Source organism: Cydia pomonella, chromosome 4 (genome assembly GCF_033807575.1).
Source record: "Cydia pomonella isolate Wapato2018A chromosome 4, ilCydPomo1, whole genome shotgun sequence".
Classification (NCBI taxonomy): Eukaryota; Metazoa; Arthropoda; class Insecta; order Lepidoptera; family Tortricidae; genus Cydia; species Cydia pomonella.
Genome location: NC_084706.1, coordinates 12454905 through 12468715, shown reverse-complemented (window position 1 = coordinate 12468715; position 13811 = coordinate 12454905). Strand labels below are relative to the sequence as shown.

The 13811-nt window shown below is 36.3% G+C and overlaps 1 protein-coding gene across 1 annotated transcript in view; it reads left to right on the top strand.

The window, feature by feature from the left end:
* Window positions 1-551: 551 nt before the first annotated feature.
* Window positions 552-13811, top strand: part of LOC133517099 (uncharacterized) — a 23780-nt gene continuing 10520 nt past the window's right edge. Inside the window, exons 1-6 of the mRNA XM_061850241.1 lie at window positions 552-775; window positions 845-1326; window positions 1488-1550; window positions 3170-3295; window positions 5910-6009; window positions 6297-6416. Of these exons, the coding sequence (XP_061706225.1) occupies window positions 692-775; window positions 845-1326; window positions 1488-1550; window positions 3170-3295; window positions 5910-6009; window positions 6297-6416 (975 nt within the window). The 5' untranslated portion in view covers window positions 552-691. The remainder of the gene's footprint in view (window positions 776-844; window positions 1327-1487; window positions 1551-3169; window positions 3296-5909; window positions 6010-6296; window positions 6417-13811) is intronic.

Here is a 13811-nt window from a genome sequence, read left to right as displayed (position 1 = left end):
CTTTTTTGAAGGTGCACATGTTTAGCGATAAATTTAAACTTCACTTTCCAACACAGTACTTACATTTTAACCACTTTTCCACGGCTTTGCCGCCAACACAAGGAAACACAAGACAGCGTATACTTGTACACAGTGTATCCCGCCCAACCCACCCAACCCAACTTGTCAGCAGGAAAAGGCACGAAATTCAAATTTTCTTTGGTAAGTCAACTCTTTGCGAACACATTTTCCAACAAGTTCAACTTTATCATTTTCAACTTTTTCAAACACATTTGAAAAAGTAGTCGATAAAGCAGTTAAACATCGATAGATTATTAATATGTTGTAACATGACATCACTAATTTTGTTCGCACATAGGCAATTTACGCACACACTTGCATTTCATTTTTGGCCACACTTTCGAAGTTTGACAGTCGTTCTATACTATCCTATTTCTATGGTTCAATACCAAATTTTGCCTTTTCAATAAAAGCTTGACAGTCAATAGATTATAAAGATGAACCATAAACAACCGCATATAAACAAAATATAAATTTCTGAACGAAGCATTTATGTCACATCATTGTCAATGTATATGTGTCATTTTACGCGCAAGAGAGGCGGGTTGTGTGTTGAGAGCATTATTTACTTTTAGTTAATTTTACGTATTAGATTTTTTATTAAACTAGCACAATTTAGTATTAAATAAACATGAACGGGACACCGGATAACCTCATAGTGAATTCTTGTGAACTGACACCCATATATTTGATACAGGATTCAGGCGTCGCTCAGGTATTTGTTATCTCTATTGTCCTACAATTTTTTTTCGAGCATTTGTAATGAAATAAATTATTTTTTCAGGCTACGTCTTATGTTCTGACACCGGCGAACCAAGTCGAACAGAAACCAGTGAGTAACCTCAAAAGATTTTACGAGAGTAGCGGGAATTTGGAGAAGAGTGTTCTTCTGAACAGCCCAGAGCCCCCTGCGGCGAAGCCTAGAATTTTGAAGAAATCTGAAGCGGGTCAGATTGGAAATAACCTGAAATTAGCCAGTTTTCTTGTGCCCAAGACAAGTGCTCATAATGTTCAGACAAAATCAGTGCACACAGTGAACACCATGACCACAGTGAACACATTAAACACAGTTAACACCGTGAACAATATTGTGTTCAAGCCGGCGACAGCTACTGTAGCTGCAGCCAGCCAAAATGTTCCCCTTACCATGACACATGCAGTACCCAAACTTGACATGGACAGGAAGATAGTGAAGTTGAAGCCCTCTGACACAGCTTCAAGGCATTTCCGTGGTAGATCTGTACCAAAGATAAAACCCAAAGAAGTGTAAGTCAATTTACAAAATCATTGTTCATCAATTATTTTATAGTTTATGTCGGAAACTAACTTGTTTAGCATAGTTCATTGATAGCATTTCCTGATTTAGCTTTAATTACATAAGTATTATCAGATGTTTTTAATTGTAATTCTTAATTACATATATGCAGGACACCAGAACCACCAAAATACACATCAGTGCAGTTACTCAAGCTAGGAGAGACGTACCACAGGTGTGTATAAATTGATTCAAAGCAATCTTTACATAATCTTAATGCGGCAAAATCAATCCATGGGTAATTCCATAAACAAGGGTAAAACTGTACAGAGAACATGGTGCTTTTGTCTGCTAGAAATAAAACAATTGCTGCTTATTTATGGACTGGACAATAGTGTATCTACTGTTGTTTGAAAAATGCACTCCTGTATGGTCATTACCACAGTCAAATTTTTTAAAATATTTTTATATAAAAATAAAAAATTAACATATTTAAAAAAAAATGAATATTCAACAGCCACATTGACATTAAAAGCAAATCCTCATTCTCCGTTGTAAACAAATTCTTACAATGATGTTTCAACTGAAACTTTTATTAAATTGTTAAGTGATTATCAATTAACCCTAGCCTCACATGATGAAAAGTGATGACAGACCCTAAAATGTACTCTTAACCAAAGAGGATTTGAAATAGAGGTTTTTTTAATATTTAATTTAGCCGATGCCTGGTAAGATAGCACCACTTAACAAATTTAACACATATCAGTGAAAGAATAAGGTTTAAGTCAAATGGCGTTCTAAAAGTTTTAATCGTGTGATGATGGCAGTAAATTTACTGTAACTACAAAGTTTTCTTTGACAATCAACCTCTATTTCAAATTGTCTTTGTCTTAACTCACTGATATTGATTTAAACCAACATGATTTTCGTTCATAGTTTTAAAACGAATACGGGACTTAATCGCGTAAACTTACGTTTATTATATGGCCTGACGTTTCGAACGTGGCATTATGCTCATGGTCTCAGGCAGACTGGTGAGGAATTGTATCAACATCTTGCTGTGCGGGTTTTGTGAACTACCCACACTTGATCTTGATTATTCACTTGTACGCTAGGGTTGTCACTTTGCCTACACACAGGAACTGTGGTAGTTCCTATATTGGGGAGACCAAACGCACCATATTGGAAAGGGTCAAGGAACATATTGCGGCTGTTAAAAAACGTCAAATAAATAAATCTGCTGTAGCCGAACATTTGCTACAGTTGGGACCAAACCACTGGATTGAGCTCCACAATCCCAAAGTCTTCTCGACGGAACGTATGCGACAGCAGGAAAATATGTGAAGCAATTGAAATAAGAAAACACAGAAATTTCAATCAAAATGAGGGACAGAGAATTTCGTCTTCGTGGAATCCAGTGATCAGCAAATGTAAGGGTGAAAAAACTTTCCAACACATACCATAGGATGTCGTGAGTGTTGTGTGTAGGCAAAGTCACAACCCAGGCGTACAAGTGAATAATCAAGATCAAGCGCGGGTAGTTCGCAAAACCCGCGCAGCAAGATGTTGATACAATTCCTCGCCAGTCTGCCTGTGACCACGAGCGTAATGTCCCATTCGAAACGTCAGGCCATATAATAAACGTAAGTTTACGCGATGTAGTCCCGTATTCGTTTTAAAACTATTAAATCAGTAATAGTAAACTCACTGAATCAGTAATAGCCTATCAACTCCTGCTTTAAAAAGTCCTAAATCCATTGACCAGGGAATACAGATGATGGAAGTGATTATAGAAATGCATAATATTTATATATTTTGTTATTTTTCTAACCAATTGTGTGAATGAATTTCCAGTCTCAATGTCTTAAGCGATGACCAGGTCAAAATGGTGAACCAAGCTTTGAACATCATCAAGGATCCAGAAAAGATCCCACCAGAGCCTGCATATGACCCTGTCACAAATACACGTTTCATATACAAGTAAGAAAAATTTGGTATTCTGAGTATCATAGACAACTGAACCAGTGTTTTCACTAGACCAGTAGTCTCCAAACAGTCCGTAAGCCTGCTAATTCAGCCTGTGAAATGCTAATGCATTGGTAGATATGCCCCTTGCATTAATAAAAACAAAACAATCCTTTTTATTGCAAACTTTTATTTGTCCCATTGTCTGTATGTATGTAATAAAATCCTACAAATTAAATTAGCACCACATTCCATTATTTGATTGAGCTGAAACTTCACAAATTTATTAAGTTTTGTGACAATAGAATATTATGCTACCATCAAGCTGATCTGATGATGGAGACCTTAAATAGCCATAGGAACTCTGTGATAGAACAATGGATTTAATTGACCATTGAAAGATAAGTACAGTCAATGATAAAAGCTTGTATCATAAATAAAAATAGTGACAAATAACTTATAAACCAATCCATTGAATTATAAATATATCAATTTGAACTTTGGCTTAATGTCTTGGCTCAGTTTATTGTCTTATTAATTAGCCTCCTGTAAAAGGGTTTTAATACTACATTACTAGAGGCCGGGAAACGAAGGGTTGCAGGCCAAGTAAATATAGACGGCTGAGATTTGTATAGTACTTTTCTCAAACTTGCAATGAAATAATAATAAAATAGGATGATGATGATGATGATTGTTTCATGTCCTAATGTAATAGGTTATTCAGTGCGTAAGGTATTGAAGGGGAACAAAAATTTGAAAAAAAAATCTTTATAGGGCTGTATCTCCTAAGCCGGGCGTCGTAGCGCAAAAATAATCAAAATTTTGTTCCCGTTTAGGAAACCCTGAAATAATAATAAAAACATGGCGAAACTATAAGGGTTCCTAGTTGACTACGGAACCCTAAAAAAACGGTCAAGTGCGAGTTCGTTTTATTCGCGTACCGAGGGTTCCGTACAAACTTTGAATGATCTCGTGGAATGGTTATCTCGTAATGGTATTTTTTTCACATTTTCCTCCATAAATCAATTTTTTTCCACTACTAAAAAAATATAAAATATTGTTATGGAATGGTCAATTTGAACTCTTTCAAATGATACCCCACTTGATTTAGTAACTAGACCTTGAAATTTTACTCCCTCTTCATATTGGGCATTTCCCATAGTTATTACAGATAAAAAAAACCGGACAAGTGCGAGTCGGACTCGCCCACCGAGGGTTCCGTACTTTTTAGTATTTGTTGTTATAGCGGCAACAGAAATACATCATCTGTGAAAATTTCAACTGTCTAGCTATCACGGTTCATGAGATACAGCCTGGGGACAGACGGACGGACGGACGGACAGCGGAGTCTCAGTAATAGGGTCCGGTAATCAGTAATATTTATGTGGTAAAATTCAATATTCATTTATTGCGCTATCGTACACAGACATGACAATTTATATTACATAAAAAAATTAACACTTCAGAACTATTACAATTATTTAACATTAAAAAGTTTAGAATAAATTAAAAAGTGAAAAAAATAAGACAGTAATTTTTCCCCTTTTTAATTTATTCTAAGCTTAATAGCATCGTTCGCAGACGTTTCTGCTTGTTAAAAAATAATTAAAAAGTTTATCTCTCAGAAAAATCAACTTCCATCTATAATTTCAACGACTCTACTGGCTTCAATGACATTTTAACAGTGTTTCGATCAGGTTACGTGTCCGTCTTACGAATTTTCAATCTGACGACTCTGTCGGTCACGTGACCTGTCGCGAGTTTAACATTTTTTCCCCATCACAAAAAGTGCACAGCGCCGCTAAAGAAGTTTTCACTTCAATAACAAAATAATAATTTCAATGTGTTTGGGTTAGCGCGGTTCATAACTATCCCAAATTTCAGATCGATAGCTTAAGTGGTGCTCGAGATATTTAGCGTTGTGACAAACGGACGAACGGACAGAGTCGCACCATAAGAGTTCCTTTTGTACCTTTTTGGTACGGAACCCTAAACACACAAAAAAGAAAAAAAAAAACAAAAGCATAATGATACAAAAAAGGCGTGAACGTGGCGACTTGATCGAGACGTTCAAAATAATTCACGGATACTACGACTGTCCAGAACTAAGCGACCTCTTCACTCGAAATCCAAACACGCGCACAAGAGGACACTATCTTAAACTAGTAACAACAAAGCATAAAACAAATATCAGCAAAAACTTTATTGCAAACCGAATAGTAAATGCCTGGAACAAATTACCCTCTGAAGTTGTGAACTCTTGTAGTGTGAATCAATTTAAAAACAATCTTGACAGACTATCTAAGCAGTGAAATCGTGTAGTGAACTCTGATTTAGACGTACCAGCATTAGCTGCCTGTCTTAAACCAAATAATAATAATAATAATGGCAGAATTTTGCTTATAGGTTTTTTTATGGTTGAATGGCAAGACGTGTCACTATTTGACGTTTAAAAACAATAGAAGGTTGCCTTACAGACCCAGGTGTGTTAGGCTGCATGAAATTCCTTTACATATCATCTTCACTCATCGCACCGGATATGTAGTATTTCCGGACTTAATTTGAAGTAAGTCATGTCAACATTTCGTTGCAAGTTTGAGAAAAAAGACATTGTTCTGTTATCTGGCAGGGTGGTGTCGCCGAAGGATCTGAAGGTGGTGGGGCGCAACAAGGTCGCGCTGAAGGAGCCGCGACGTGTCGCCGCCTCGCTCGAGGCACGCCCGGTGGGGGTGAGTGCATCTCAGCTGGCCCAATGTAAAGAGTCTACATTCATTGAGGATGGTATTAAGCTAAAGCAGGCAATATTACATGTTATGTTGCATTCACAATGGTGGTAAACAACAAACAGTATAATTTAAACTAAACAGGGCTCTATAGTATCTGCGTGCGACCAAGAGCATTTCACGCTTGAAACGTCAATAAGAGTAAATGAATGTAAGAGTAAATCACAAAAATCGTGAGTTTTACATCAAGTTTTTGGTTGGTTATTGTTGAAATTTGGTGGTTGGTGTCACAGACGGTGATAACTCGCAGCGGCCGGAAGGTGCGGCTGCCGCGGCAGGCGGCGGAGGCGGCGCCGCCCCACAAGTCGCGGCGGAGGCCCACTGCCGTGGTGACCTGCGCCCAGTGCTCCACTGTAAGACATTGCATATTTTTAACTGAATTCAAGATTTCAAAAGGAGGAGGTTCTTAATTCGGGTCTATGGTTTTATCTTTGTTTATTACCTCAGAACTCCGCTTTTCTCAACCGATTTCAAAAATTTCATTTTTTTATTATTAAAAGTATATATACGGATTGGTCTCATTTTTATGAAAATCCAGTTCCGATGATGGGATCGATGAGGAATCGAGGTAACTCCTTAGATCTTAGGTATACATAATATAATGATTTTTGTATTTTCATCAACAAATCAAGCGTTTAAATGTGAAGTGGAACTGCTGATGATGATCAGAACAGAATTCTTCAACGAAGAATAGTTGGTTTGGCGTTTTTTTTTATTCGCATTTGGCTAGCGTGGGGACTATAGCCCGAGCCCTCTCGCATGAGAGGAGGCCTGTGCCCAGCAGTGGGACGTATATAGGCTGAATTATTATTATTAAAACTGATCGGCGATTTGCTCTAGTCACACCTGATGGAAAGTGAAAACAGGGCCTAAGATGGAGCTCACCGGTTCAGTAGTAGTCTATTCACTCTTGTTTTAAAGAGACTGAGTTCATATTTATCAGGGAATACAGATGGCGGGAGCGTATTCCATTACCTAGCCGTCCGTACCAGAAAAGAGGAGGCAAACCGTTTCGTGCGAACAAATGGAACATTTACCACGAACGGGTGCATTCGTTCCCCACGCCTGGATGTCCGATGACGGAAAGGGGAAGGTGGGATCAGGTCGTGCAGTTCTGGGCGCACTCCCCGAGATGTATCCGATAGAACACCGATAGGCTAGCGACTCGACGACGATGCTCAAGGCTCTGTAACTTTGACTTGATAGATGGGTCATCGCCAAAGAGTCTATGAGCCCGGCGCTCTATCGAATCCAGGGCTGCCAGCTGATATTTGGCGGACCGTCCCATAGGTGGCAGCAGTATTCCATGCACGAGCGGACCTGTGCTTGGTATATATAGAGAGAGAAGCTGATTCGGCATGAAATACCGCTTCACCTTAAATAGGATACCAAGTTTTTTGGCAGCAGTTTTGGTCCTGGATTCAATAGTCAACCCGAAGTTTAGGTTCGATTTTAAACTAAGACCAAGAAGCTCCAAAGTGTTAGTCACGGGAAGGGACACATTTCGGAAAGTGGGAGCCAAGGTGAAATGACTCCGTTTTGCGGTGAAAAGACACACCTGTGTTTTGGTGGCGTTGAATCCGACCAAGTTGGCTTCGCCCCATTCGGCCACGGCGTCCAAGGACAAATTCAGTCGTTCCACCATGGTCTCCCTGAGGGTCTTTATTATATTTTTTAGCAAGTAAGGTTTTCAAGCCACATTTTTGTCAAGCTCCAATTCTGGATGATGGATTCTATGAGGAATTGAGGGATTTTATCAACTTTTCTAAGCATACTTGTAGCTTTTTTTATATTTAAAAACCAAGCATTTGAATTTAAGTAGGTAGGTATTTGTTACTTACATTTCATCACCAGAATACTCTACGTCTAAAGTTTTTTTTTAAGTCTTGAGGCTAATTTTAATTGATATGAGATGCACTACGGTTGCAAATTATGTAGATTGCATTTCAAACTATTTCGTGAAGTCGGTTTTGTACAAGCTTTTAATACCTGTACCGTTGTCTGTCAGGGTGTCTGTCTTGTCTGTCTGATATCAAATTTTGCAAGTTAAATTAGACCTTGTAACAACTTGACAATCCCTTTTCCTGAATCTATAGGTCAACCGATTAGTTCTGACGGTCTGTCAGACGTTTCGGTGGACTAAGTATATGGTGGGCGCGTGAGACTTTTTATGCTCAGGAAGTAAAACAAAAATATAGAACTCGTTTCACAAAATAGTATTCTATCATGCTATGGTCTTCATCAGCTGTTCTACGTCATCAAATGTAGAGTTTCGTTCCGGTACAGTAAATCCACAGAACTAAGTAAATCTATCAACAAGTACAAAGTGCCAAAATCATGTATACCTACAGGACGACTTTATTCCAATACATTAAAGTTGTGTGTACATATTTTTGCCACTTTGTCTTTGTCGATATTTAATACTTTGACTGTATGCGCCAGAAACAGATTTCCATGACCAATCGCCTCCCGGGCGAAAACTCGTATAGTGGTTAACGGCTATGTATGATGAACCCTCGTGGACGTCAGCTGCCGCTCCGTTGGTGGGTTGAGGAATGGCAGCCACCGAAACAAGTAAAAAAAAATTAGTCATCGCCTCCCATTTGATACTTTGTCAGATGATAGTTCAGATGCTATTGTTAATTAAAAAATCGTCAGCCGGTTGTATCGCGGAAGTAAGAACATCAGCTGGTCGCATGAACATGTAAAAAATAAGCGTTACAATATTTGAAGAGTTATATTAGACCGCGGCCCGCCTCCCGGCTGATACATTATGAAATATTGTGGTCATACAATATTTGAAGAGTTCTTTCAGATCCTTATTTGGTGATGACAATACTACAACTGCTCTTTATTGCTAAACCTGAGTAACAAAAGAACACATATTGGCCGGGTGCACGACGGCAGCGCCGCCTAGCGTTGGCAACTAGCAAAAGGCAAAAGCGCAACAAAATAAATCTGATTATCTCCTTAAAAACATTTTTTGTAATGCAGTTTAATGCGCGAAATCTATTCGTTTCTTTAACACACATTTGGTTTTTAGCTTTACTGAAAATAGTAAAAATTATGTGTATTTAATATTATTATGTCAATATTTTTCGTTGATCTTTCGTTACAAATTAAACGAAAAAATTTATGTTTTGTTGTGTTTTAATAGCATACCTTGTGATCGTCTTTTAGGGAATACGTATGATGTTTTACCAAATATAAAAACGTTGTTCTTTTTATGGGTTTTAGACAGTAGCTTACACCTATAGTACGATTATGTTATCTCGTGCGTCATCGTTCTCGGCCATACGCTTGACTTGACAGACAGAATGAAGATGAGGAGATTATTGATAATTTCATAGAAGATTGACGTCGAAAGCTTGATTATAACTATTATTACAGTCACCTAATGTTTGTATACTGTATTATCCATACTATCTGGACACGCGGGAGCGTGTCCAGCCAAGTTTAAAGAAAAAGGAACTAGCGACGCAACCGTGTGTAATATTACATGAACCATTGTAAGCAACAATAATTAACGCACGTAAAATTACAATCAAATGTAATCATGATTTAATGTACGAATTAGAACGTGTCAAGACTAATTTTCAGATATTAAGTAATACTTAGTATATGCTATTACCATCCATAAATCACAAGTCCTTAGTCTTGACAGCGCTCTCTCTATATACTAACAAACCAAAATTTAGAAAAGTAAAATAGACAAATATAATATAATATGGCCTGTACGTAAAAACTAGCCAAGTCTAGAACTGAAATGAAATAACGTCCCAAGTGAAATAAATGTTGTGTAAACAATTGTCTGTTTAAATTAAAGCTTAAATATATATTTCCTTTCCTATTAAGCAGCAAACATTGTAGTAGTATCAAGAAACAAGAAATTGTTATATAAATTCATTTTAGAATGTTGCATATTCTTGTAACAAAAAATTCAAGATTTTCAATACAGAACTTGGCATCCATATAGATATCAATTCTTTTGTAGGCGAAGACAACAACGACTCATTATCTTAATTTTATATTGAATTTGGGTCTCATTTCACCTTTATGTTTTTGATGGGATTGTATTAACAAGCAAGCATTAAATCTGTGTTGACATAAGCTAGATAAAATGTTTAGCGATTACGTTTTTAGGGTTTTTTTATTCCCGTAAGAATCGAACATATTAAAATTATTTAGACATATTTTGATCCAATTTATATGAAATCTGTATGAAATGCTAAATGTAACTAACGTATTTATTTTGTTAATGATTAATATTATATTTGGGTAAATAGCTTTGCAAATACCAGATTATAAGTATGTGATCTTTTTTTAGAAGTTAAGAATGGGTATAGTAAGTTATCCTTACAAGATAGATATATACCCTCGCGGACTTTCTTGTAGACCATACAACGAGAGACAATCCCACCATACATTGTGTTGCTGTATCTCAAATGGATTAGTCGAGTTTTCGAATAAAGCTCCTCAGCGTGCTTTTTTCCGACATCTTTAGCAATCATCGCCAAATTTCAACCAGTTTACACAAAGCCTTAACAAATTATATACCTAAACCTTCCACAAGAATCACTCTATTGATAGGTGAAAATCACATGAAAATCCGTTCAGTAGTTTTTGAGTTTATCGCGAACATACTAACTGAGAAGTACACCGCGAGATTTTTCGCCAACTTTGGCCACATCAAGCGCTGCGATCGTTTTTGCTTTCCCACCAAGCCGTCTGCACCCGGCCAATACTTAAAGTCAGAGGTAAACAACAGGCTGCCTGATCGCTAAACACAAACAAAAAATAATTTTGCACATAAAAAAGAAGACCCTAACTATTTGTGTAAGGACTTGGTTATTGAAACAACGACATATTGGAAGTGTGTTTTATTTGTAAAGCACTGTCTCACTCTTACCTTACTGTTTATACATATCTCTATTCTTGTTACTCTAACGGTGTTATTAAATATCGAATGAGACTACTATGGTTCGACCTAATAATCGACTTTGCCCTTACATGCCCTTTGAAATTTAAATTGAAAAGAATATATTATTTTAATTTTAAATTTCACATCTCTCTTACCCTTACATGCCATTATTTCAACAATTAAACAAACTATATAATTAAATTAAGAAAACAAATTTACTACGTTAAGTTACTTCCATTTTATTTGGGCGGGCCTGAAGCTGAAACTACTTTTACATTAACAACGTTATACAACTCTAAATTACTGAAACTTTACTTGACAAAACAAACTTGAAATTGCAACTTTATATAAATGAGAAATATGTTAGTATACTCTACTCTTACACTTCTTTGATCAAATCAACATTATTTACATATTAATTTTGTTTCACACATTTCCAAGCTAATTTTATTTACATCTGACCTTAATGTGTCATGACCTTAAACTATAAGCAAAATTATACAGCACATTTTTTTGATACATTTTCTAACTTTTAATATTTTTTTGATCTTTTTTTTTTATTAAGCAACATATATACAGCAATTGTAGTTAATGTCTTACATTTTATATACAAAATTTATTTAAAGTGATATCCTTTTTCTTATTAAAAAAAAACTACATCTCAGTCATTATGTACAAATTTTCCTTTTTCAATTCGGCACTAGTTTAAGTTCATTATTGATATACAAATGTGTTCGTTTTTTTTTTTTTCTACTTTTTCTTCTCACAATATTATCCTACTATACAGACCTTTTTACACTTAAATCTAGGTATGTACATATTTATAGCAAATTCTATCTATTTACACTTTCTGGCGCTTCGCAATCTGACTTTTCTTTCCTTTCTTTTTTTTTTACATACTTGAAACTGAGTTACTCTTAAAAAAAAACTTATAGAATTACTAGACTGTTTTACTTTACTATGCAATTTTATACTGAAAAACTTTAAATTGTGATAAAAAAATTGATATCTAAGACTCTTTGGTACATAGATTATATACTAACAGGGAATATAAGAGAAATACATATATTTATATTGTCAAATCCGGTTAAATATCATACTTGTATGGTCTCTCAGTGATGCGTCCTCTATTGGTTACATACTGCCTTCGTCCTCCTGTATGACTGGTCCCATCATAATCCAGTGTGTTTGTCAAGTCCGTGGTCTGATGATCCTCCTGTATCTGGTCACTATGGTAGTTTGCATCATCACTGTCATTATTGTTGTACTGGTCACTATTGATATGGTCATCGTTTTGTGTGCCTGAAAAAGCTGAAAAAGAATCTAAAGGGGGAGGTGGTGTTAAAGGTTTCAAAAATTGTACATGGACTATCTTCTTCTGTGTGGGTTGTTTGACATTCTGTATCTCATAGCATACTGATCCTATTTTTTTTACTATTTTGTATGGTCCCTTGTATTTTGGTGTCAACTTGTGATCTTGTGGTTGGGGCCATGCATATAAAACATATTCATCCTCCTTGAAGTTGTGTTCTAGTTTTCTGAGGTCAAATCTTACTTTATTTCTACAATGTTGCTCTTCTATTTTTTTGTTAGCTATGGTTCTTGCTTCTGATAATAAATCTAACTGATGTGTCCGGTCCATATTGTCTTGAATAGTGCCTATGTGAATTTCATTTGGTGGTATTCTAGGATGATATCCATGTAGTAAATAAAATGGCGAATATTTTGTTGTCTTCTGTCTGGATGTGTTTATTGCTAATAAAGTATTAGGCAACAACTTATCCCACTCTGTACTATTTTCCAATGCCATTTTAGTCAGAGTTGCAATAATTGTGGCATTTGCTCTTTCAATTAATCCGTTGCTCTGAGCCGTGTATGGTGTTGTAGGCAGATGTTGTATTCCATATTTTGTAAAGAAACGTTGAGTTGATTGACTCATAAAACATGGGGCTTTGTCTGAAATATATGTCAAGGGTGGACCATATACATAAATAATATCCTTTTCTATTGTGTCTATAACATCACTAGCAGATAACGAACTTGTGGGCTTTGCCATTATGTACCTAGTAGCATGGTCTATATGTACTAGCATGTATATGTTTCCTGAAGTGGTCTGTGGTAATGCTACTATGTGGTCAGCTGATATTACTTCCATAGGTGTGTGTGGTATGGGTCTTGTGCCCATTAATCCATAAGCCAATTTTGTTCTTCGATTGGTACTTGCACAAATAATACAAGCATTTGTGTAAGCTTTAACATCCTTGTGCATTGATTTCCACCAATATTTTTGTTTGATGCGTGCCAACGTTGATTTCATATCCATGTGTCCACTGTCATCGTGGGCTAGCTTTAGTATTGAAGATCTCAAGCTTTGGGGTACTACGATTTTCTCTTTATTGAACAGCTCTTGTTCGTTGACATGTATGAGAACTCCATTTTCTATTTTATATTGTTGTCTAATTTGTTGCAAATGGTGTGTTGTTGGTTCTTGACTTAATTTTGTGCATATTGACTTAATGAAATTGTCTTTATTTTGAGCTTGTTTTAATTTTTCTTCATTACTTGTTACTATCATCATACATAAATCTTCTAATGGATATCTTGACAAATGATCTGCAATACAGTTTTGTTTTCCAGGTCTGTGCATGGGTGTGAAATCAAATGGGGCCAAATCCACAACGTATCTGGCGAATTTTCTGTTCATTTTTGATTTATTTATAACATATGCTGTCGTGTAACTGTCCGTGATAAGTGTAAATTTTGTGCCTAGCAAATAAACTCTGAATTTTTGCGTAATAGCCCAATGCACTGCCGTAACCTCGAGTTC